At 40.3% G+C, this 24,977-nt stretch overlaps 1 protein-coding gene across 1 annotated transcript in view; it reads right to left on the reverse strand.

The window, feature by feature from the left end:
- Positions 1–89: 89 nt before the first annotated feature.
- The window catches only part of LOC136880976 (trypsin-1), a 39,960-nt gene continuing 15,072 nt past the window's right edge, over positions 90–24,977 (reverse strand). The window contains exons 5-7 of the mRNA XM_067153544.2: positions 19,549–19,662; positions 11,195–11,335; positions 90–736 (exon numbers count right to left, since the gene is read on the reverse strand). Coding sequence (XP_067009645.2) covers positions 590–736; positions 11,195–11,335; positions 19,549–19,662 — 402 coding nt within the window. The 3' untranslated portion in view covers positions 90–589. The remainder of the gene's footprint in view (positions 737–11,194; positions 11,336–19,548; positions 19,663–24,977) is intronic.

Here is a 24,977-nt window from a genome sequence, read left to right on the forward strand (position 1 = left end):
TGGCACTTTCACATTCTTAACGTCTCTGGTCGGTCTCAGTCTTAGAATGCCAGAATTAGCAAAGAAAGTTGGATTAGTATATAAAATCGTAGATTTCAAAGATTTTTATTTAAAAATATGTACAAAACTACAAATGCATAGTTTACATGATGTGTGATACATTAGTTGATGATTATGATGATTAAATGAAGTATATAATTCTATGACTTAAATTAGAATTATCTTCGAGGTACTTCGAAGATTGACTATGATTCACAATAAATTTTAACTTACTGATATCAGAGATGTTCAACCCAAACAGTTCTTTTATGAGAGCAAGTGACACTCCTCTGGATTAACTTTCAAGATGTACACGACTGGTAGTTAAACGTTATGGCTAGGTATTTAGTGTTCTATAGGAGACACCGTACCATCAAAAAATGTAATTTATAGCATTACATCATAGAAAATACTGACAGATCTATAAACTAAACAAGAGAGCAGTGTGCAATATAATTTAATTGGCACTGCGCTCATTTTGGTTTCTTGATCAATGGCGTTACTTCTGTTACTAGCCGAGAAGCAATGTGTTTAGTTAGGTTGTTCTCCTCTATACTCCTGTCTGTTCTTTGATCCAGGAACGGTAGGAGGAAACTCGAGTAAACACTGAAGGAGTCCCGGATACAGGACAGCCATCAGACCACGACGCTAGACCGACTACCACATCGTCCACGAAAAGTGGATGACCAGCATCACCCTGGAACAAAGAAAATTAATAATTAATTAATACAACTTCCGTCCGCCTCTGTGGTGTAGTGGTTAGTGTGATTAGCTGCCACCTTCGGAGGCCCGGATTCGATTCCCGGCTCCGCCAGGAAATTTGAAAAGTTGTAAGAGGACTGGAACGGGATCCACTCCACCTTGGGAGGTCATTTAAGTAGAGAGGTTTCGATTCCCGCTTCAGCCATCCTCTTACTTCTTCTCCGTGGTAAATGTCGGGATGGTACCTAACTTAAGAGCACTGCACTTTTTTGTATTTTTGAAAACGATGCATTAAAGTATCAAAAGATCAAACGCGGTCAAAATGACCAATCCTGTTACCTCATTAGTGTGACTACGATTGCCACAAGGTGTATTTCCAAAATAAAAAGGGTAAAAGAATGTAAACTCGTGTCCTCATCCCGAGGTGGTCGCCAATAGTTCCTGAAGTGCATCTCGACAGTATAAAGTCTTGTAGGACATGTTGTATAAACGATAGCTGCTCTGAAGGCCTCCAACTCTGCTACTTATGCACTATGTCGTATAGAAACGTCTAACAAATGGCAAAAACTAGGAAGGTCGTTCATGAAGATTGAAAGAAATGCCTAAAGATCTGAACCCTAAATTATGCACTAAAAGGCATTTTAAAAGCTTATTTGTTTATTAATGAATCGAACTCCATGAAGAAAACCAAAGTAATGTAGGTCCCTGAAGGAGTCCCTGGAATGTACTGGAAAGTTGAATCAAAGGTAAAAAAAACAACAAAAAAACAAAAACAAACAAAAACAGAGCAATTACCCTCTTTGAAATCTTTAGAGATGGAAAATTAGAGATGAAGGTTGAAAATAGATTGGATAACAAATTTAAGTTATAATCTATGAATAAAACATGGATTACTATATTTCAGAAATACAATTTCTATGCTGTATAAGTAAAGCAAATCAAACTCATTCTCTACAAGCCAATAAGGCTCTTGTAGGAGTAGAAAGTAAAGGAATTTAGAATTTGTAACCTCGGAACTAAAATGTGGTAAAATATCTATCTTTATATATGGAGGTTATGAAACCAATTTTATGCCTAAAATTCCTTATGTATCCATAGGCGAGCCGCTGTTCTCGATTATGTGACCAACACATGAGATTATCACTCCTCATAATAAGCACTCTGCCCCACTTTGAACTAAGGATACGAAACTCGGAAGTTTTTCTATCCGCTCCTCCAGGGACCTACACTACATTGTTTTGTTTTATGGTCTATCTCCCGATTCTATTGGTAGTTATTTATCGTAAAAGACAGTTCCTAAAATCAAAAAGATGGGTTTTATATTTTTGGGTAGTACAGAGGTTATAGATAGTGGATTATGAAATCAATGTCCGGCTCCATGGCTAAATGGTTAGCGCGTTGGCCTTTAGCCACAGGAGTCCCGGGTTCGATCCCCGGCGGGTTCGGAAATTTTAACCATAATTGGTTAATTTCGCTGACACGGGGGCTGGGTGTAAGTGTCGTCTTCATCATCATTTCATCCTCATCACGACGCGCAGGTCTCCTACGGGAGTCAAATCAAAAGACCTGCATCTCGCGAGCCGAACTTGTCCTCGGACACTCCCGGCCCTAAAAGCCATACGCCATTTCATTTCATTTCATGAAAGCAATTCGTAGAAGAAATGTGAATAGAAAGATTTTAAAAATTGATATATATACTGATATAATGAAAATCCACAGCCTGTTTCCAGTCATTCGACCGGGTCAGGAATGGAATGAATGAAGTCCCCATCTAGCGGCGAGGATAGGAAATGTGCTGACTGTTGAAGTCTGCCGCACTCCTCTGGGGCAATGATAAATGGACTAGCAGATGAAATGAAATGTTAATGAAGGGTATTGCTGGAAAGAAAGGTGATAAGGAAAACCGGAGTACCCGGAGGAAAACCTGTCCTGCCTCCGCTTTGTCCAGTACAAATCTCACATGGAGTGACCAGGATTTGAACCACGGTATCCAGCGGTGAGAGGCCGACACGCTGCCGCCTGAGACACGGAGGCTATACTGATATAAAGTGGCTATAAAAAGAAGCAAGAACATAAAAGTATAATATTTCAGTCCGTTATAATAGAATAATTTGATACATTTATACAATTCACGAATAATATAGTACTGTACTTTGAACCGTATTTGAAGCAAGTTTCATGAAAGGCCATAAGATGATACATTTCTGATATAATTGATTCGAATCGAATACGAAATCGGAACCTGACATCTTCTGGGAAGGGATTTCTTCAGTCCAGGGCCAGTACGGGGACGTGGCATGTTTGAAGTTCTTTGCGCACGCGTATAGGAGCCATTGCAATGGCATTTCAAATTTTTCGCAGTGAATAAAAGTATTAATGATGTGTAGAGAAAGATTTGGGGTACGTTTAAATTCTTAAAATTAATGTGTACCGGGAGGTACACCTCAACAATGCTCATTTAAAATAACCGCCCTAATAAACTCCTTTATTGATCAAAAGGTGAAACTGATACTACACGAACTTGGAACCTTAATCAGAATATGTCACCACTTAAATATTGAGGAATTGTGTCATTGTGAAGTTTCCTAAACTGACTGAATTTCTCCTTGTTTGCTATACATCAAGAAGTTCGGACATTTTTCCACAGATGACACTACCAAAAACTATGATCATGCACCCTGGTGCAAGGTGGAAGAACTTATAACTTAAAGAAGTTTCATATTCCTAGATTTTCCATAACTGATCTATGTTCATTTATTTTTGGGTTGGCAATACTTCCTTTTATTTCCGCCTGTTTTGAATTTAGCTAATCACGAATTTTTGTAATTAATTTTCAACCAATCCCGCATTTCTTGTTCACTTTGACTCTGCCATTAAAATTTAAGAGGGTGTGTCCTGATTAGTCTTCAATGATCTCGAACCTTGCCTGAGGGTATATAAACTGCGGCTTTTCATGTTTTCTTGTCAATTGATCATCGTCTTTCTGTGTGTGTTAAGGCAGGAGGCGAGACCGCCTCTTTCTTCGGTCAGCAGAACATCTATAAGGTAATGGCCACATAACTTCATTCTTTCTTGCCACCTCCGCATCTTTATTCGAAGGGAAGGTCCGAATCTTAAATTATGTAGCAGTACTCTTCTAAAATGTAACTTTTCTTTTGGCTAATGTAAAAACTTCATAAATCTTTAACTGTAAATCGGGGATACAGAGTGAGTTACCCTCTCGAGCTCCCCTTCATCTTGGTTTGAGGTGTCTGCGATCTTGCAACCTTTTTGTAATGGATTACAGTAATTTATATGCGAGCCACCTCAGTAGTTTGGGCATAGCCCCTGTTTCATCGGCCTAGAGCCCTGTAGGTTTTTAAGTTTGCATTATCTTCGAGCTCAGTGTGCGCCTCCATTCATTTTGTGTTTGGGCCAGTTATCTAACCTGTTCTTTTTTCATGAAGGCCCAGTAGGTTGGGTATTAAATACCCCTGTAAAAGTAAGTTCAATTTGTAAATGGTGGTTTGAGAGACCAGAGATTGTAAATTTTGATGTAATGTTGCCTTGAGTGGGCAGAAAGAAACTGAGAGCCTTTTTGCTTTTTTTCAAAGTTTTTGTAAGATTAACGAGTGCCTCTGGAAGGCTAGATATTATATTTTGGGAGCAAGTGCTCTTGAATTAGGGGATTTCTGCCCCTGACTAAATAATTCATTGTTTTTAATTAAAGTTTTGTAAACTGGATCCGGTATCTCGGGAATTGTAAAACTAGGGGCTTGAAGCCCATAATCTGTAAAATTCACTATCTTGGATCTTCCTAGTCTTATTTGAAGATTGCTTTTGTACCTGACATGTTGTTACGTGAAAAGTTGTTGAGTTATTGTTTTTTTTGAAGAAATATAACCTTCAGTTCAAGTCTTATTTTTGGTATTGTAGATAGACCCATTCACCCCGGCACCTTCTTTAACCTCTTTCTGCTCCACGGGTAAACCCGGAACATAATGTTTCGGTTTTTGCTCGTGATTAAGTCAAAAAATCACTAAGGGGAGATTAATCGAGGATATTGGTGATTGTGATGATCGATTGTCACTGTGACAACAGAGGTTCCAGTGAAACAAACAGGTTGTATTTAGATATCAGGAAGTTGAACAATTTAGAGAAATAATGAGAGGCAGCAGGGAGCTCCATTCTGAGCGATATAAGATTATTAAAGAGATAAAAGAATGTGTTAAAGTGGAAATGAGAATTCTTACCGAGAGTGTGGAATAAAAACAAGAAGACATAAGGACATTAAAATAGAAACGTTATTGCGGCTATAATAGGTAACATGGGCATAATCAGACTAAGGTATTAAATAGAAAGAAGGGAAAAGAGATAAGAAATAACATTTTTCTTCATTCTCCGGTTGAGGAGGAAAAAAAAGGAGACATTGAAAATTATCCTCGAATATATTGGCGAGGACTGAAGAAGATGGAGTTTGTAAAATACGTAGTGTTGAAGTGTACAGAAAGGAGAAAAGGCTTTCGAAGATGCTTTTTTATAATAAGGGAAAATATTTTTAGACATGAATAGGTTGGAATGCAATCGTATTTAAACAAGGCGCAAGTATAATCTAGCCGCTTTACAGTTATGTCGGGGGGTTGCAAAACTTTTAGGGGTTCTGATCGTTCAGATCGCTAAAGTGGATGCAAATCTCACAGCAGAAATGTTGTGCGGGTAGAAGACACTTGCGCCTTGGTTAAGTACGTTTTGGATTCTAACCTACTCGTGGCTAAACATCCTTTCCCTAAAATAATAATAATAATAATAATAATAATAATAATAATAATAATAATAATAATAATAATAATAATAAAGTCCGCCTCTGTGGTGTAGTGGTTAGCGTGATTAGCTGCCACCCCCGGAGGTCCGGGTTCGATTCCCGGCTCTGCCACGAAATTTGAAAAGTGGTACGAGGGCTGGAACGGGGTCCACTCAGCCTCGGGAGGTCAACTGAGTAGAGGTGGGTTCGATTCCCACCTCAGCCATCCTCGAAGTGGTTTTCTGTGGTTTCCCACTTCACCTCCAGGCGAATGCCGGGATGGTACCTAACTTCAGGCCACGGCCGCTTCCTTCCCTCATCCTTGCCTATCCCTTCCAATCTTCCCATCCCCCTACAAGGCCCCTGTTCACCATAGCAGGTGAGGCCGCCTGGGCGAGGTACTGGTCATACTCCCCAGTTGTATCCCCCGACCAAGAGTCTGAAGCTCCAGGACACTGCCCTTGAGGCGGTAGAGGTGGGATCCCTCGCTGAGTCCGAGGGAAAAGCCGAACCTGGAGGGTAAACAGATGATGATGATGATGATGATGATGATGATTATGATGGTGATAATAATAATAATAGTAATAATAATAATAATAATAATAATACAGGTGCGTTCTCACAGAAGTTTGACGAATATCATGGAATATTTTTTCTTATTTCGCACTTCTCGTATAGGATTTGCCGTATCGTGGATGCCGAAGCTCTGTCGGAACTTCCACGCCCTATATATTCTTTACCATCGACACCTATGCTTTCCATCTATTTTACCATATGTGATCAGTTGTATCAGACTTTGTTTCTTTTGTCATTCCGGAAGATGTGGACGGAATAGGCTGCTTTTCTTTTTAGACGGTGTAACGTCGTTTTTCAGGCCACGGGGATCTACAGTATATCGGGGATGTGATTTTATGGCCGTGGCCTATAATAGGAACTGTCGCGGTATTCGGCTTAGAGCAGGGGAATGGAAAACCGCGGGAAAACATTCCCAGGATAGCCGACGGTGGGGACCTGCCCCCCCCCCTCCGCCTCCTGAATGTTGCGCTGCAAGGTTAGTGAAACTATCCGCTGTTTAGTCGAAGTCTACTCTGAATATATTGTACCCTTCAACCTATGTGGGTGCAATATGTCATTCGCCACCAGTGACAATCGCTCCCAGTCCATTAGCTTTTACTCCTGCGTGTGACTCACTGTCTGGGTCCGTCTCCTGAGACAATGACCGCTGGAATAACCACTGGAAATTCCACAGCACTGTCCCTTTCACTTGCTGCTAGCCTCACTTCCTCTCATTTTCGCTCCGAGTGTCATAGTGTTCTTGTCATAATTATTTAGTGAATTCTAGTTGTGCTTGATATGGAAGTTTCAACGAACAATCACGCCAAGTGCTAACCTAACTTGGACACATCTGAAGGACTCGCAGAGTCAGTGTAACATTTTTCCCATACGTAACTGGCCTGCCGAACACTGCTGAATTTACATAGTAAAGAGAGGTGGTGGGGAAAATCCTCAAGAATACTCTTTAATGAGAACGGTCTCTTCTGGAGGCGATTGTCGATGGTGAACATTTGGACTGGACTAATGGACTGGGGGCGATTGTCACACATTATAAGCCTGGAACGCATGACACTAGTGGCGATTGACAGGAAACCGCCTACTCTACTCGGTTCTGCTTTTCTACGTTTGGAGTTGTGACACTTGCACGGAGATGGAATGTGTTGTCATTTGCACGGAATGCCAAACATTCCAGGAAATTACTAAGTGTGGGCTAGTCAAACAGTGACACTTGCACGGAAGCCCAAGGAGAGATCTACTGCCGTGAAAATATAACTAGAATATTACTGGTCTATTAAATACTGTAAATATATAAATATTCTGAATCAAAGTAAGAAAGAAAAAATTGACAAACTTACTTAAATTGAACAAATACATATATATGGGAAACGCAGAGGGACAACTTCCCCGCGGTGTTCCCTGGAAATGGCGCAAAGTCGGCTAAATTTCTCTTACAATATATAAAATTAACAGTTACTTATAAACTGCATCTAAATTCACTACCGTGATTACAAAAAAAAAAAATTACTCTAGGCTACGTGTCTTAATTTCGGAGTATATGAAACTTGGTGCCCCGTGCAAGTGTTCCAATCCCCTACGTTTTACGAGGCTTAGGACTTGGGACATTTTGCCAACACGTTGGGGTACATTTGCATTGATGGCATCTTAAACATTCTCCGATACGTATACATTTCAAAACCCTGGAGTCGGTTCTGCAATGAAGCTTTTAGTATCCGTCCTTTGACACCGAAAAGCAGCTGCGGTAACACATAACACTAACCGTAACTTCAGATTATAAACTCTTCGGCGTGTCCAGAATTATTTTTTCAGTTTCACACTATTCGTGACTCTTCTCCACTTTTCCCCATGAATAGCATTGAGGGGGGGATGCTCCCTAGTTATATTTCCTCTTGAACAACAATCACCATCAACGGGAAATGGCACCTTCGAACCCCGCCGTTGGCAGCCCTAAAGATAGTATTTCATGGGTTCCCATTTTCACACCAGGCAAATACCGAGATTGTACCTTAATTAAAGCCATGTTATTTTCTTGTCCTTCCCTGTCCCACCGTATTCGAAAACCTAGCATCAGCAATTATGTATTCGTTTTGTTACTGTTTCTTGGATATTAATCCTAGCTACTTAAAGAAGTAACAAATTTCTTTTATAGATATGAGGGGTTCAATATCATAGTAAACCAAGTCCAATTTTTTAATATTCTGTTATAGCTGGAGAGTCGTCGTGGCTCAGGCGGCAGCGCGCCGGCCTCTCACCGCTGGATTCCGTGGTTCAAATCCCAGTCAATCCATGTAAAATTTGTGATGGACAAAGCGGAGGCGGGACAGGTTTCTCTCCGGGTACTCCGGCTTTCCCTGCCATATTTCATTCCAGCAACACTCTCCAATATAATTTAATTTCATGTGTCAGTCATTGATCATTGCTCTAGAGGAGTGCGAGAGGCTTCGACAGCCGGCACAATTTCTATCCTCACCGCTAGATGAGGCTTCATTCATTCCATTCCTGACCCGTTCGAATGACTGAAAAGGCTGTGTAGTTTCATTTCTATTATTGCTGGACTAGGGGTTATTCTATTCTATTCTATTCTATTCTATTCTATTCTATTCTATTCTATTCTATTCTATTCTATTCTATTCACTGCCATATTGGTCCAAGATTTTTCCTTAACAGCCATTCTGAATTAAGTCCGGATTATACACAGTTCAAAAAAATTAAGGGAACCTGTTTTTGAACGTATACCATGCTCCACAAAAACAATACCTCACATCCAGGTATATTACCAACTAAACCTTTATTCTTTACCGTTGAAGTATACAAAAGAACTTCGATGGATTCGCGTTCATTTTTAGAACTCAAACGGAAATGTCCAAATATGGGCAAAAACAAAGTGATAACAGTCCTCCAGGGTGGATTTTAATCACAGTTGGAGAGCTCCAGTATGGTGTATGTCCTCCACGAGCATTTATTACAGCTTGGCACCTACGTGGCATGCTCCGTATAAGTCGACGAAGGTCACGTTGCGGTATCAGGTCCCATTCTACAATGAGAGCCTGTTCGAGGTCTTTAAGAGTCTGTGGTGGAACAGGACACACACGAACACTTCTGTCAAGCCTATCCCACACATGCTCGATGGGATTAAGTTCGAGACTCATTGCTGGCCATTCCAGCTCTTGAATGTCCAGTTCTCGCAAGACAGGTTCTGGTGATGCGCGCTACATGAGCTCTGGCATTGTCGTGCACGAGTACGAATTCAGGGCCAACACCGTATGCAGCAACCAACACATGCTGTAGCAGTATCTGCTCGATGTGTCCCGTAGCGGTAAGATTACCATGGACGACGACAAGATCCATACGGTCATCAATACTGATGCCACCCCACACCATCACAGAACCTTGTCCGAATCGGTCGCCTTCCTGGACAACATTTGGCATGTACTGCTCACCACGGCGTCTACATACAAGTTGACGTCCATCACGCTGTGTCGGGGGAAATCTGGACTCGTCTTTGAACTACACAGATCTCTATTGGCGAAGTTGCCAGTTGACGTGGGTACGGGCAAACAGAAGGGGATCTGCGCGATGTTACTGCGTTAAACGGGGCACTCGAACAGGATGTCTGGGTCGTAAGGACACTTTTCTTAACTTCCTTACTGTCTGTTTAGACATCGTGACTCCTTTGACCCTCCTGAGGTCTTGTTGCAATTCTCTGGCAGTTGCTGAACGACGCCGCAACGCAAAGATGATCAGATATCGGTCATCCTGTGGGGTTGCCATGCGTCCATGACCTTGTCCAAACCCCTTGTGAACTGGCCTGTCTTATTGTAACGATTTCACAAGCGTTAAATAACTGACCGAGAGACATTGAGATCCACAGCAACACGACGAAAAGTCCATCCTTCCTGGATCAAAGTGACGGCCCTTGCGACTTGAACTTCGTTAAGATGTCTCATGGGATGTACTGGTTGACGTACAACGTGTTCAAATGACCGCAGTACTATGTGTACCTCACAACGACACACGGACGCACCGCTATTCACTTTGTTTTGAGGGGTCACCTGACAATTTAATGTATGGCTACGCCTACAGATGAAGTGTAACTTCTATTTGACATACCCTGAGTAGCTAAGATCTCAAGGTATACTGTACGACCATTGGGACCCCATCTACCTAATTAATGTTCACATACCAGACGTTACAAAACATGTTCCCCTAATTTTTTTTGAACTGTATAGTAGTGTTACATTAAAATAATTAAATGAAAAAGTTAATGACAATGTGTAATGAATTTGATTTTTCTGTTGAAGAAAATAATCGTAATTCAACATTTAAATGCTATAATAGAATATAGAAAGTTGGCTTGGTTAACTGTGAATGACTGTGAATCCCTCATACATATTTGCAATTATCTTTACGTTGCACCGACACAGATAGGTCTTATGGCAACGATGGGACAGGAAAGGGCTAGGAGAGGGAAGGAAGTGGTCGTGGCCTTAACTAAGCTACAGCCCCAGCATTTGCTTGGTGTGAAAATGGGAAACCACGGAAAACCATCTTTAGAGCAGCCGACAGTGGGGTTCAAACACACTATCTCCCGAATACTGGATACTGACCGCACTTAAGCGACTGCAATCTTATTTTAATGTTATTTTGTGATATTTAAATGCTTAGATGAATTTAAACTTGATAACTGACGTTGTTTATTTATTATATTAGAAATAATTAATTGGGAAAATTCAAATATAAAACTAAGACATTTAGCAGTTCCCACTGCATACTGTGGTTTCCACTACCAAGTCTATCTGACAACATTTGAAGATATGAGGCTTAGAATATTTAATATTCAGATTACCACTTCCTTAGAATTAATTACTTATTAAAGTAATCCAAGCCTCATTTCTTCAAATATTGTCAGATGGACTTCCACTATGGTTCTGAAGCCCTTGTGTCTTTACTGGATCGTTGGAATACGTGATATAAACCTTCAGCAATGCTAACGAGAACTACTCTGGAGTTTCCAGTGTTGAATTGATATTAATATAAGATATGAATAGATAGAATGGTCATGTAGCTATTCGAAGAGATGAATTAAGAACTAATACTTACATAACATTTGTCCTTCCGACCTTCTGGAATATTAATACATACTTGAGAGTCGGATACGCGATAGAAAAATTCACTGTAAACCTTGACACATTGTTCCTGATCCATGACTGATACAGAGATCTTCTTCATTTTGTCTCCTACCTGCAATATACAACGATAAATGTTATAAAATATAGAGCTATGGACGAACGAAGTATAAAAATGCATAAACCGTAAAATTTAATTTTTCAGGAAACATTCTTAAACATTCAAATACTTCCAGTAAATAAGGGACCGGCAATTATGCAAATATGAGATTTAAAATGACATAAGTGTCCGCCTCTGTGGTGTAGTGGTTAGCGTGATTAGCTGCCACCCCCGGAGGTCCGGGTTCGATTCCCGGCTCTGCCACGAAATTTGAAAAGTGGTACGAGGGCTGGAACGGGGTCCATTCAGCCTCGGGAGGTCAACTGAGTAGAGGTGGGTTCGATTCCCACCTCAGCCATCCTGGAAGTGGTTTTCCGTGGTTTCCCACTTCTCCTCCCGGCAAATGCCGGGATGGTACCTAACTTAAGGCCACGGCCGCTTCCTTCCCTCTTCCTTGTCTGTCCCTTCCAATCTTCCCCATCCCCCGCAAGGCCCCTGTTCAGCATAGCAGGTGAGGCCGCCTGGGCGAGGTACTGGTCATACTCCCCAGTTGTATCCCCGACCAAGAGTCTGAAGCTCCAGGACACTGCCCTTGAGGCGGTAGAGGTGGGATCCCTCGCAAAGTCCGAGGGAAAAACCGAACCTGGAGGGTAAACAGATGATGATGATGATGATGAAAATGACATAATAGGACGGAGTGTAATATATTTACTATCATCTGTGAGATACATGACTTCTGTACTTTTGTTTCAGTCTGCATTTAGGGCTGCCGTCCAGATGACGTATTTATCAAGTTTTTTATTTAATAATTTCAAAAATTGGAAATCCATACATCTCCTTGGACAATTATTCCAATATCTAATTCCTCTTCTTATAAAATAATATTTTCCCCAATTTGTCCTCTTTAATTCCAACTGATTTGTAACTTTAATAACTCTACTCAAGCTTACTAGGGGCTGCCTGGCCGAGGTGGTTAAGACGTGCTCGGTTCGCCCGGAAGGACGTGGGTTCGAATCCCTGTCAGGAAGTCGTAAAATTTAAGAAACGAGATTTCCATTTCCGGAGGTTCATTTGGCCCTGAGGTTCACTCAGCCTACACCAAAAGTGAGTACAGGTTAATTCCTGGGGGCAAAGGCGGCCGGACGTAGAGCTGAACACTCTACCCCATCATGTGCCGAGGTTAACAATGGTGGAAGCCTTTACTTTCCACTCCTCCAAGGGCCTTCATGGCCTGTACGCAGGTGACTTTGCTTTGCTTACTCAAGCTTAGTTGTCTACTAATGTCATTCCACCCAATTTCCCAACTTGGGCTCAGAAAATGTCACTTATTGCCAGCCTCAAAGTTTGTAGCATTCTCGTAACAGTGCACTTTCGTCGGAAATGGCAGAGAAAAAGTCTTCCTGCTTTCCTTTGGATCCTTTCCAGTTCTCGAATCAAGTAATCATGGTTAGAGTCCCATACACTGGAACCATACTCTAATAATTGGAGTCTTACCGGAGACTTATAATATCCCATCATTTATATCCTTACTACAACCCCTAAATACCCTCATAACCATGTGAAGAGATCTGTAAACTTTATTATTACAACCTCGTTAATATGATTACCCCAATGAAGATCCTTCGTTATATCGTACGTAAGTCGAGTCTTAAGTCATGGCAAATATTTTTTTTCTCGCGAACAGGAGACAACACGGAAAATCTAAGATATGCATTTGGAAACGTACGGTATGTACTTGCGTATGATGCCACTAGATGGTGTGGGTCTAAGCATGCCCCCAAGTTCAGTGTGAGTGAGAGCGTCACAAAATGGAAGTCAACAAGCAGGAGCAACGATCGTATAAAATAGCAGTTCTCCGTGACAGAAATGCACGCCAATGCAATGCAGAGCTGCGGGAACCATTAGGAGGACAACGGTTTGCTAACAAAGAGGACATTGTAACAGCATTTCGGAGAGAGGTGTCACACGTTAGAGATATACATGCAGCGAATGGTATTCAGCGCATTCCCCACCTCTGGCAACGCACAGTGGAATCCTTGGGTGATTATTTCGAAGGTCTGTAACCAGTAGAGACCTGTCCTTTGCACGTGGTCTTGTGTATTTGTTGTCTATACCATAATAAAACAATGTTTACCAATGGCGTGTGTTCTGTCACTTTCCTACGAGAATCTCCTGAAGTCAGAATTTGTCTTCAGGCACTATGCATAAGAACATGCATGACCGAGCTCGATAGCTGCAGTCGCTAAAGTGCGGCCAGTATCCAGTAATCGGGAGATAGTGGGTTCGAGCCCCACTGTCGGCGGCACTGAAGATGGTTTTCCGTGGTTTCCCATTTTCACACCAGGCAAATGCCGGGGCTGTACCTTAATTAAGGCCACGGCCGCTTCCTTCCAATTCCAGGCTTTTCCTATCCCATCGTCGCCATAAGATATATCTGTGTCGGTGCGACGTAAGGCAAATAGCAAAAAAAAAAAAAAAAAAAAAAAAAGTACATGCCCTATATTTCCAAATGCATATCTTAGATTTTCCGTGTCGCCTGTTCGCGAGAAAAAAAATAGTTACCATGACTTATGACTCGACCCTCGTATTTTGATCACATATGTTTTAAAAGTTAGAAATAACTAAGTGAACATACGTCGTTTTATTAAATAAATAAGAAAATAAATATTATTTCTGGATTAAAGTCACTTTAACAAAACATTGTGGTAGGCTGTCATTATTGTAATGGCCGCGGGGTTTTTAGGGTATCGTAGACTTATATATTAAATTCTTTTCGCTGTTTCAGCTAACCTCCAACAGAGCGCGCGTGAGTCAACACAGCGCCATCTTTTAACAGAGTATGCGTGTGACGTCACATATTTAACACACATTTTGAAGTGCTATTTGGTGAAAACTACGTTTCAGATCTTCAATTTATTTTTAAAACAGGTAGCTTGCTCTTGTATCTATCAATTGAGACATTAAACACAATCGTAAGTTAAATACTCTAGGAGATATACCAGTTCGACCCAAACACTAAAAGCGTCTTAACATTCTTTTTTTAGAACTTGTTTTACGTTGCACTGATACAGATAAGTTTCATGACGACGATAAGATAGGAAAGGGGTAGGAGTGGGAAGGAATCGGCCGTAGCCTTAATTAAGGTACAGCTCCAGCATTTGCTTGATGTGGAAATGGGAAACCACTGGAAACCATCTTCAGGGCTGCCGACAGTGGGGTTCGAACCCACTATCTCCCGGATGCAACCTCACAGCTGCGCGTCCCTAACAGCACTGCCAGTTCACTCGGTAACATCTTTCTTTTCATATACCAGTTGTAGAGGAACGTAAGTCTACGTCAAAAGCCGAGCTTTCATCAGGACAAAGCATTTGAAGGTCTGTTGCTATTAGTAAGCTTAGGAAATGCTTCAAGGAACGTGGAAATCGATTGAGCGAATCATGACCAAATTATTCAAGGCCCCCTACTGACTGAACTGTCCGGCTCCATGGCTAAATGGTTAGCGTGCTGGCCTTTGGTCACAGGGTTCCCGGGTTCGATTCCCGGCAGGGTCGGGAATTTTAACCATAATTGGTTAATTCCGCTGACACGGAGGCTGGGTGTAGGCCCTATGTGTCGTCGTCATCATCATTTTATGTTCACTACGACGTGCAGGTCGCCTACGGGGGTCAACTCAAAAGATCTGCACCGGGCGAGCCGAACTTGTCCTCGGACACTCCCGGCACTAAAAGCCATACGCCATATCATTTCATTTTTACTGACTGAACTTGAAGATTACCCGGCTGTGCTGTGGTAGTCGGGAGGGAAGTTAATGACTCATCGCCCTCAGCCGACAGTTTCTGGAGTGCGTCACGCTTTGCCATGGTGGTGGTACGTTTCTATTTTTGGAATAGAGGTCTCCATGTATTTGACAATTTGAAGCCTTCGCTGTTAAAGTTATTTCGACACAGCTCTATCTCTATGACATCCCTCACAAATCAAGCATAGTAGTATTTTACAGGCGCGATGACCCTCGCCTGGTCAAAAAGGATTTGTTGTGGTCTGTACTATTGAAGTGTTCTGCTATGGTAGACTGGCTTACAGCATTTTCTGTTAAAAATCGCGCCTGTAAAAGACTACCATGCTCGACTTTTGAGACAAGCCCTCGATTATCCTTATTGTTCCTAACTTTATCCCGATTGAAATCAACTTTCAACCTTCAGTATTCAATATTCATTGACTTGGCCCTCAACGGGCGACTTAAACGCACTCTACAGTGTGATGGTAGTAGTGCCAGACCTGTAGCTTAGATCCTTTACAACAGTACAAATATGACCTAGGCCACCTTAGCTCAATTGGTAGGGCAACCGACGTGAAATCGGGAGGTTGTGGGTTCGGATCTTACTGACGTCCGGTGGGCCAGTTTTGTTCTGTACTTAACGTTTCTTCAACACGTACTATATGTACGTGATACGACTTAATAGGTTGTAAGTTGATTACAATGATGTCGTGGAAATTCAATCTTCATTTATCCCGATTACCTCAGGTCGGCATTTTGTGTGGATTAAGCTTTCCCTGAATCCAACGCTATGTGGAGGGATACATTAATTATGGCGTGTTTCTGCGATGGTAACTAGTGTTATGTATTAGATGGGCACGAAGATGTCTGTTAAGACGTACACAAACACGCAGTTCTCAAGGTCGAGGAATTAACCAGACATGGTTACAATCCCAAGTCTGGTCAGCAATCGAACTCACGTCCCTCTGAACCTACGGCCACTGCACTGACCATTCTGCCAAGGAATGGCATGCCCAAGATCATTGAGTACACGAAATATTATGAATAGATTTGACCGCTATCGTTGAGTATACGAAATATCATGAATAGATATGACCCGATCGTCGAATAAATCTGTTTGGTGGGGACATAGTCCGTTCGTATTGTATTGCATACAACAGGAATATTCAGCCTGGGGAGGCCGCAACCCGCTGGTTATCAGCGATAACACAGGTGTCCTTGCACTGGAATTGTTAGGAGTTAACCCGGCAACAAGAATAACGGTCGAGAGGATTCGTCGTGCTGACCACACGACACCTCGTAATCTGCAGTCCTTCGGGCTGAGCAGCGGTCGCTTGGTAGGCCAAGGTATTTCAAGGGCTGCAGTGCCATGTGGGGAGGGGGGGGGGCCTTAACCCGGCAACTTGTCCGTCCACGCCGTTAAGTGGCTGTACGTTCTAAATGGCGATACGAATGGAACTTTTTCCCACCAGAAGGATTCAGTTTAGTTAAGGGAATAATCTATATATATAAAATAACTTGTCCTGACTGACTGACTGACTGACTGACTGACTGACTGATTCATCATCGCCGAGCCAAAACTACTGGACATAAAGAGATGAAATTTTGGGGATATATTCATATTAAGACGTAGGTGCTCGCTAAGAGAGGATTTTTGGATATTCCTTCGCTAAGGGGGTGAAAACGGGGGTGAAATTTTAAAATGAGTTGCTCTATATCTCAAAACTTTAAACGTTTACAGATGTAAAAATTGGTATTTAGAATCTTCTTTAAAAATAAGGAAACACGTATTTTTTTGTTTTCAGAAAATCCCAATAGGAGGGGTGAAAAAGGGTGAAAATGGGGAAAAATGGGTTGAATGCCTTTAGTCAGGATACCGGTACCTATATCTCAGAAACTGAAGATATTACAGACCTGAAAATTGGTACTTTTGATCTCTTTTAAAAATAAAGAAACACGTAATTTTTTGTTTTTGGAAAATCCAATTAATGGGAGGGTGAAAAGGGGGTGAATTTTTAAAATGAGTGAATCTATATCTCCAAACTTTTAAAGTTTGCAGATGTAAAAATTGGTATTTAGAACCTTCATTAAAAATAAAGGAACACGTATTTTTTGTTTTCGGAAAATCGCAATAGGAGGAGTGAAAAGGGGCTAAAAAGTGGTTGAATGCCTTTAATGAGGCTTTATATATATCAGAAACTGAAGATATTACAGACCTGAAAATTGGTGTTTGGGATCTCCGTTAAAAACAAAGAAACACGTATTTCTTTGTTTCTGGAAAATCCAATTTAGGGGGGGGGGGTGAAAAGGGAGTAATATTTTAAAATGTGTATCTATCTCAAAATTTTTAAAGGTTATATATGTGAAAATTGGTATTTAGAATCTCCTTTAAAAATAAATAAACACACGTATTTTTTCGTTTCTGGAAAATCCAAATATTGGGGGGTAAAAAGGGGGAGGGTAAATTTTTTAAAATGTGTGTGTATACATCTTAAAACTTTAAAATTTACAGATGTAAAAATTGGTAGTTAGAATCTCCTCTAAAAATAAAGGAAAGCGTATGTTTTGTTTCCTGTAAATCCCAATAGGAGGGGTGTAAAAGGGTGAAAAATGGGTTGAATGCCTTTAATGAGGATACATATATCTCAGAAACGAAAGATATTACAGAACTGAAAATTTGTATATGGGATCTCCTTTAAAAATAAAGAAATACGTATTTTTTAGTTTTGGAAAATCCAATTAATGGCGGTTAAACAGGAATGACAAATTGGGTGAATTTTTAAAAGACTATATCTACAGAATATCTTGGAAACGTAAAATGTTACAGACGTAAAAAGTGGGTGTTTGTAATCTCCTGTAAATCTAAAGAAACATAGGTGATTTGTGTTTGGAAACTCCACTTAAGGGGAACTCAAAAGGGGTGAAATTTTAAAATGAGAATTTTTACAGTTTATCTCAAAAAACTTAACATGTTACAGAAGTGAAAAATGGTATTTTTTTATCTCTATTAAACATAAAGAAACGTGTATTTTTAGCTTTCGGAAATACCACTTGGGTGCAGGGGGGGGGGGGTAAAAGCGACTGAAAATGGTGTTGAATTCTTTTAATTAGGCTACTGATATCTCAAAAATGAAGATGTTACAGACGTGAAATTTGATATTTGCAATCTGCTTTAAAAATAAAGAAACACGTATTCTCGGAAAATCCAATGAAGGGGGGGGGGGTGAAAGAATTGAAAAATTAATTGAATTAATTGAATGAGAATACATACATCTAATAAAAACTAAAGTTGTTACAGACGTGAAAATTCGTATTTGGATCTCCTTTAAAAACAAAGAAAAACGCGTTTTGGGGGGAAACCACCTTGGAGGGCGGGAGTGTAAAGGAGTTGAATTCCTTTCATGAGGACACATAAATCAAAAACTGAAGAAGTTAGAGTCGTGATAATTGGTATTTAGAAGATCCTTTACTATTAAAGAAACAAGTATTTTTTGCGGGAAAATTCACTTAGGGGGGGGGGGGGAGTAGTGTGAAATGAAGTGAAAAAAGTAAATTATTTTTTATGGGGATACTTATATCTCAAAACTGAAGGTAATAGACGTGAACATTGGTGTTTGAAATCTTCTTTATACATAAGAAACAAGCCTTCTTTTAATTTTTTAGGGGGGGGGGGGTGCCGGTAAATAAACTTAACGGCGGTGGGGTGTAGAAGGAGGTGAGACCAATTGATTTTACTGTTCTTAATGTACTTATAAGGATCCTCGGCAGCGCGCCGGCCTCTCACAGCTGGGTTCCGTGGTTCAAATCCCGTTCACTCCATGTGACATTCGTGCTGGACAAAACGGAGGCGGGACAGGTTTTTCTCCGGATACTCCGGTTTTCCTGTCATCATCCATTCCAGCAACACATAATCATAATGATGATAATAATAATAATAATAATAATAATAATAATAATAATAATAATAATAATAATAATAATAATAATAATGTTCCGGACCGTCGTCAAATGTGCGGACCGCGCTGGAAACGGCTCCTGGACGGGTAATGACTAAGAATGCAGTCCGGCCGCGGGTTCAGTGCCTTCTAGGCACCCAATATTACACTACGCCGGATCTCCTGAAGGATTTTATCCATATTAAAAATGATTATAGGAAAAGATGGCAAAGATTTACGGACCCAATTGACCGGGAGGAATACCTGAGCCTAGCCCGGGAAGTACGAAATCGATTGCTGGAAAAGAAGATTGAAAAATGGGAGGAAACATGCCGTAATCTAATAGAAAACGAGTCAGATCGGGAATTTTGGTGGGTTCTCGCAGAAAACGAGTCAGACCGCGAATTTCGGCGGATTATATATCTAAAACAATAAGCATTCAATTATAAATTTCAGTATAATACCGTAGCGAAGCACGGGTATCTTGCTAGTATTTGTATATGCGTATTTACACTTACCATGGATTGTCCCCATCCAACGAATGTAGCCGTACTGTTGGTAGCAATCAGTTGTCCTCGACCTGGAAGCTTGATTACTCTGCGGGTTTCATCAATTGAAAGTGGAGGTGATACCTAAAAGAGAGAACGTTTTTGCTTAGAGGATTTAAGATGACATACACCCATTTGAATTAATATGCGTGTGAGAAGAAAGATGTCCCTTGCATTTAACTTGTTTACCTTGTTGGTTATTCCTCTAGCGCAACTTCGCTCTCGAACTGAGTGGTGTACCACACTGACAAATAGTGAATCGGAGTTTTTAACCATTTAAATCGGGCAATAACTGGTGACAGAGGATGAGGTGCTCACTCAAGCCCCGTTAATTGCACATGTAGGTAGTAGCCAATATGCATATTGTTGTAGAAGAATGATCGAAGAATTGACAGAAAATGGAGAACCTTTCTTTAAAAAAAAAGAACACTTCGAACATACTTATGTACTTAAATAAGATCTATCCATAGAATTGGTGTGGAATGTCGAACTAATTAAATATTGACAGAAAATTGGAATGTAATGATAGAAAAATGGAAATACCGCCATTTGGATGAGATGGGACAGAATATTAACCAAATAGGGAAAGTGAGTTTTTGTAGTAAACTTAGCATCAGATGGCGATAGCCTACAAGACGAATGTTTATTACCAAGTTTGATCAAACGTTTGCAAAGAAATTCACAGAATAATTCTTCAAAAGAAATACCTTCTAACCAGAGTTTTGAAAGTTGAATTCAAGTCTTATATTTTCTCGGTCCTGTAATATGATCTTTATAAACTGAACTATTAATAATTTGTTGTCCATGAGATGTAAATTATATTTACGTTGAAATGAGGGCTTTAACAGCATATTAGATTGACCCTATCGAAATTCTACAAATTTATCTTTATGAAACACGTTCAAGAAGTAAATAGCATGTTCTTAATGATGGAAATAATTTATAAATGCTTTCTGTAAATGATAAACAACGGATCTCATACACATTGCATCAAATGCTCTTTTAAAGTGCTTCTTACGCTGAAGTTCGTCTTTGGTGTAAGGTTTATAACTTTAGCATAAATTTCAGCGCAGTATTCATTTGTGTGGTTATGAATAGAAAAATGTAGAAAAAAGTCAATACATCATTTGAAGATTTAAATTTAAATTTAGATTTAAATTTGAATTTAGATTTAAATTATTCTCCATTAATTTGTGAAACAATATCTTCTTACGTTGTTATCTGAATACTAAATGTATAATGCTGGATATTTCTGAATCTAGTCGTTTAGGTGACAGTAATATTCTTTAGCAATTAAGTACGAAATCCGAGAATCCTAATTCATCTCTTTTGGTCTGTAAGCATTTAAACAACCAAATTACCTTAAATTCTGACCAAAGCGGATTAGAAAACGAAGTAATAGATGGTATTAGTGATCACGAAGCTGTTTATGTCGTAGTTAAAAATAAATGTGAAAGAAAGAAAGGTATTAAAATTAGGACTAGTAGGCAGTACCATATGGCTGGCAAAACAGGCATGAGGGAGTTTTTAAAAAGTAACTATGATCGCTGGGAAACGGTAAATAAAAATGTAAACAGGCTCTGGGATGGGTTTAAAGCAATTGTTGAGGAATGTGAAAATAGGTTTGTACCTTTAAATGTGGTAAGGAATGGTAAAGATCCACTATATTATAACAGAGAAGTAAAGAGACTAAGAACGGGGTGCAGGTTGGAACGAAATATAGTTAGAAATGGCTATGGAAGTAAGGAGATATTGAAGGAACTTACTAGGAAATTGAATCTAGCAAAGAAGGCAGCTAAGCATAATTGGTGGTCATACAAATTTGAGTGAAAAATGGAAGGGTATGTAAGGGTACATTAAGAAAGAAAGAGGTTCCAAGAAGGACATTCCAGGAATCATTAATGAACAAGGGGAGTGTGTTTGCGAGGATCTTCAAAAGGCAGAAGTATTCAGTTAGCAGTATGTAAAGATTGTTGGTTACAAGGATAAAGTACAGATAGGGGAGGTGAGTAATACCAATGAAGTATTAAAATTTACCTATGATAACAATGACATTTACAGTAAGATACAAAATTTGAAAACTATAAAAGAAGCTGGAATTGATAAGATTTCTGGGGATATACTAAAGGCAATGGGTTGGGATATAGTACCATATCTGAAATACTTATTTGATTATTGTTTGGTTGAAGGAGCTATGTCCGCCTCTGTGGTGTAGTGGTTAGCGTGATTAGCTGCCACCCCCGGAGGTCCGGGTTCGATTCCCGGCTCTGCCACGAAATTTGAAAAGTGGTACGAGGGCTGGAACGGGGTCCACTCAGCCTCGGGAGGTCAACTGAGTAAAGGTGGGTTCGATTCCCACCTCAGCCATCCTGGAAGTGGTTTTCCGTGGTTTCCCACTTCTCCTCCAGGCAAATGCCGGGATGGTACCTAACATAAGGCCACGGCCGCTTCCTTCCCTCTTCCTTGTCTATCCCTTCCAATCTTCCCCATCCCCCGCAAGGCCCCTGTTCAGCATAGCAGGTGAGGCCGCCTGGGCTAGGTACTGGTCATTCTCCCCAGTTGTACCCCCGACCAAGAGTCTGAAGCTCCAGGACACTGCCCTTGAGGCGGTAGAGTTGGTATCCCTCGCTGAGTCCGAGGGAAAAACCGAACCTGGAGGGTAAACAGATAATGATGATGATGATGAAGGAGCTATTACAAATGAATGGAGAGTTGCTATAGTAGCCCCTGTGTACAAAGGGAAGGGTGATAGACACAAAGCTGAAAATTACAAGCCAGTCAGTTTGACATGCATTGCATGTAAGCTTTGGGAAAGCATTCTTTCTGATTATATTAGACATGTTTGCGAAATTAATAAGTGGTTTGACAGAAGGCAGTTTGGGTTTAGGAAAGGTTATTCTACTGAAGCTCAGTTTGTAGGATTTCAGCAAGATATAGCAGATCTCCTGGATTCAGGAGGCCAAATGGACTGCAATGCGATTGACCTATCTAAGGCACTTGATAGGGTAGATCATGGAAGACTACTGGCAAAAATGAGTGCTATTGGACTAGAAGAAAGAGTGACTGAATGGGTGGCTATATTTCTAGAAAATAGAACTCAGAGAATTAGAGTAGGCGAATCTTTATCTGACCCTGTAATAATTAAGAGGGGAATTCCTCAAGGCAGTATTATTGGACCTTTATGTTTTCTTATATATATATATCAATGATATGTGTAAAGAAGTTGAATCAGAGATAAGGCTGTTTGCAGATGATGTTATTCTGTACAGAGTAATAAATTACAAGATTGTGAGCGGCTGCAGGGTGACCTCGATAGTGTTGTGAGATGGACGGTGGGCAATGGTATGATGATATACGGGGTTAAAAGTCAGGTTGTGAGTTTCACAAATAGGAAAAGTCCTCTCAGTTTTAATTACTGCGTTAATGTGGTGAAAATTCCTTTTGAGGATCATTATAAGTACCTAGGTGTCAATATAAGAAAAGACCTTCATTGGGGTAATCACATAATTATGATTGTTAATAAAGGGTACAGATCTCTGCACATGATTACGAGGGTATTTAGGGGTTGTAGTAAGGATATAAAGGAGAGGGCATATATGTCTCTGGTAAGACCCCAACTAGAATATGGTTCCAGTGTATGGAACCCTCACCAGGATTACTTAATTCAAGAACTGAAAAACATCCAAAGAAAAGCAGCTCGATTTGTTCTGGGTGATTTCCGACAAAAGAGTAGCGTTACAAAAAAGTTGCTAAGTTTGGACTGGGAAGACTTGGGAGAAAGGAGACGAGCTGATCGATTAAGTGGTATGTTCCGAGCTGTCAGTGGAGAGATGGCGTGGGAGGACATCAGTAGACGAATAAGTTTGAGTGGTGTCTTTAAAAGTAGGAAAGATCACAATATGAAGATAAAGTTGGTATTCAAGAGAACAAATTGGGGCAAATATATTTTAGGGATTGGAATAACTTACCAAGGGAGATGTTCAATAAATTTCCAATTTCTTTGCAATCGTTTAAGAAATAGCTAGGAAACAACAGATAGGGAATCTGCCACCTGGGCGACTGTCCTAAATGCAGATCGGTGGTGTTCGATTGATTGAATTAATACCGTTTAGAATCATTTTCCTTTCAGTGGCATGTAGAAGTACTGATAAGTTCGGTATGGAATAAAGTGTGGAAGAAAGTACGAAATAAACAATTACCGTCACCTAAAATGGTAACAACCTGCCGTTCCATGACTAAAAGACCCTTGCGAAGGAGTTGCAAGTATCAGCGCTTATTACTGGTTGTTTTGATTCACAGCACGGATTGTGTTATTACCGTGACCTAAAACGTTTAAATTCAATGGTAGTTGCACGAAGGGCAACGCAGCAATAAAATCTATTTATATATGCAGCACAATAACCTCATAAAGAAGGTACACCTTCTGGCGCTCGTCACCGATTGTTTTGATTCACAGCAATAAATTAACTGTAAATTCAAATGCACTGTAAACTAAAACGCTGGGATTGCACGGCTGTTCTAGAAGAAGTCATAGCAAAAAGAGAATCTTCGGACTACATGCAGCATAACACAGGAACATTTAAACGGTAAACATCAGGGAGGAAAATAATGCAAAAAAGTAAAATGGTAGAGACAACTCAATTTTTCCTCTTTTAATTAGGCGTTAGTGCTGACGGGAAGTTTAGAAACTCGTTGCACGTCATCTTAGGTACATCACATAAATCGGTTCAGTAGAATCCACATGCAGACTGTTCCAAATACAGTCATTTTGGCATGGCGAAAGCCACAGTAGTGTGAAAAATTATTATTATTAATAATAAATAAATATAATAATAATAAATATTATAATTATAATAATAGTAATAACAAGATTAAGATGAACCACCAACAAAGGAAAAAGTCAAGGAGCCCTTGAAAATCTCAAAAACCACTGGGCAATTAGAGAGGACTCAATAACGGCAGAAATGTTGAAATGGGTAGAACCGGAAATCTTAGATGATCTTCACCAAATCATCAAGGAAATCTGGGAGAAGGAGACAATCCCAGAAGAATGGAAAACAGCACTTATCCATCCGCTGCATAAGAAGGGGACAATCAGGATGTCAACAACTATAGGGGTGTGTCTCTCCTCCCGATCGCCTATAAAATCCTCTCAAAACTGCTTCTTAATAGAATAGAGGCGAATCTGGATCAACAACCACTGTAGGGGAATACCAAGCAGGGTTTAGGAAAGGTCGCTCCTGTATCGAGCAAAAATTCAACCTGAAGTCTATACTCCTCCACAGAATGTTGAGTGGTAAGAAAATTGTGGTGTCGTTTATAGACTTCAAAAAGCCTTCGATTCGGTGGACAGACAGACTTTGGATAAAATCATTAGGGAATTTGGAGTCAAAACCAAA

The sequence above is a fragment of the Anabrus simplex genome, chromosome 9 (genome assembly GCF_040414725.1).
Source record: "Anabrus simplex isolate iqAnaSimp1 chromosome 9, ASM4041472v1, whole genome shotgun sequence".
NCBI classification, from domain to species: domain Eukaryota; kingdom Metazoa; phylum Arthropoda; class Insecta; order Orthoptera; family Tettigoniidae; genus Anabrus; species Anabrus simplex.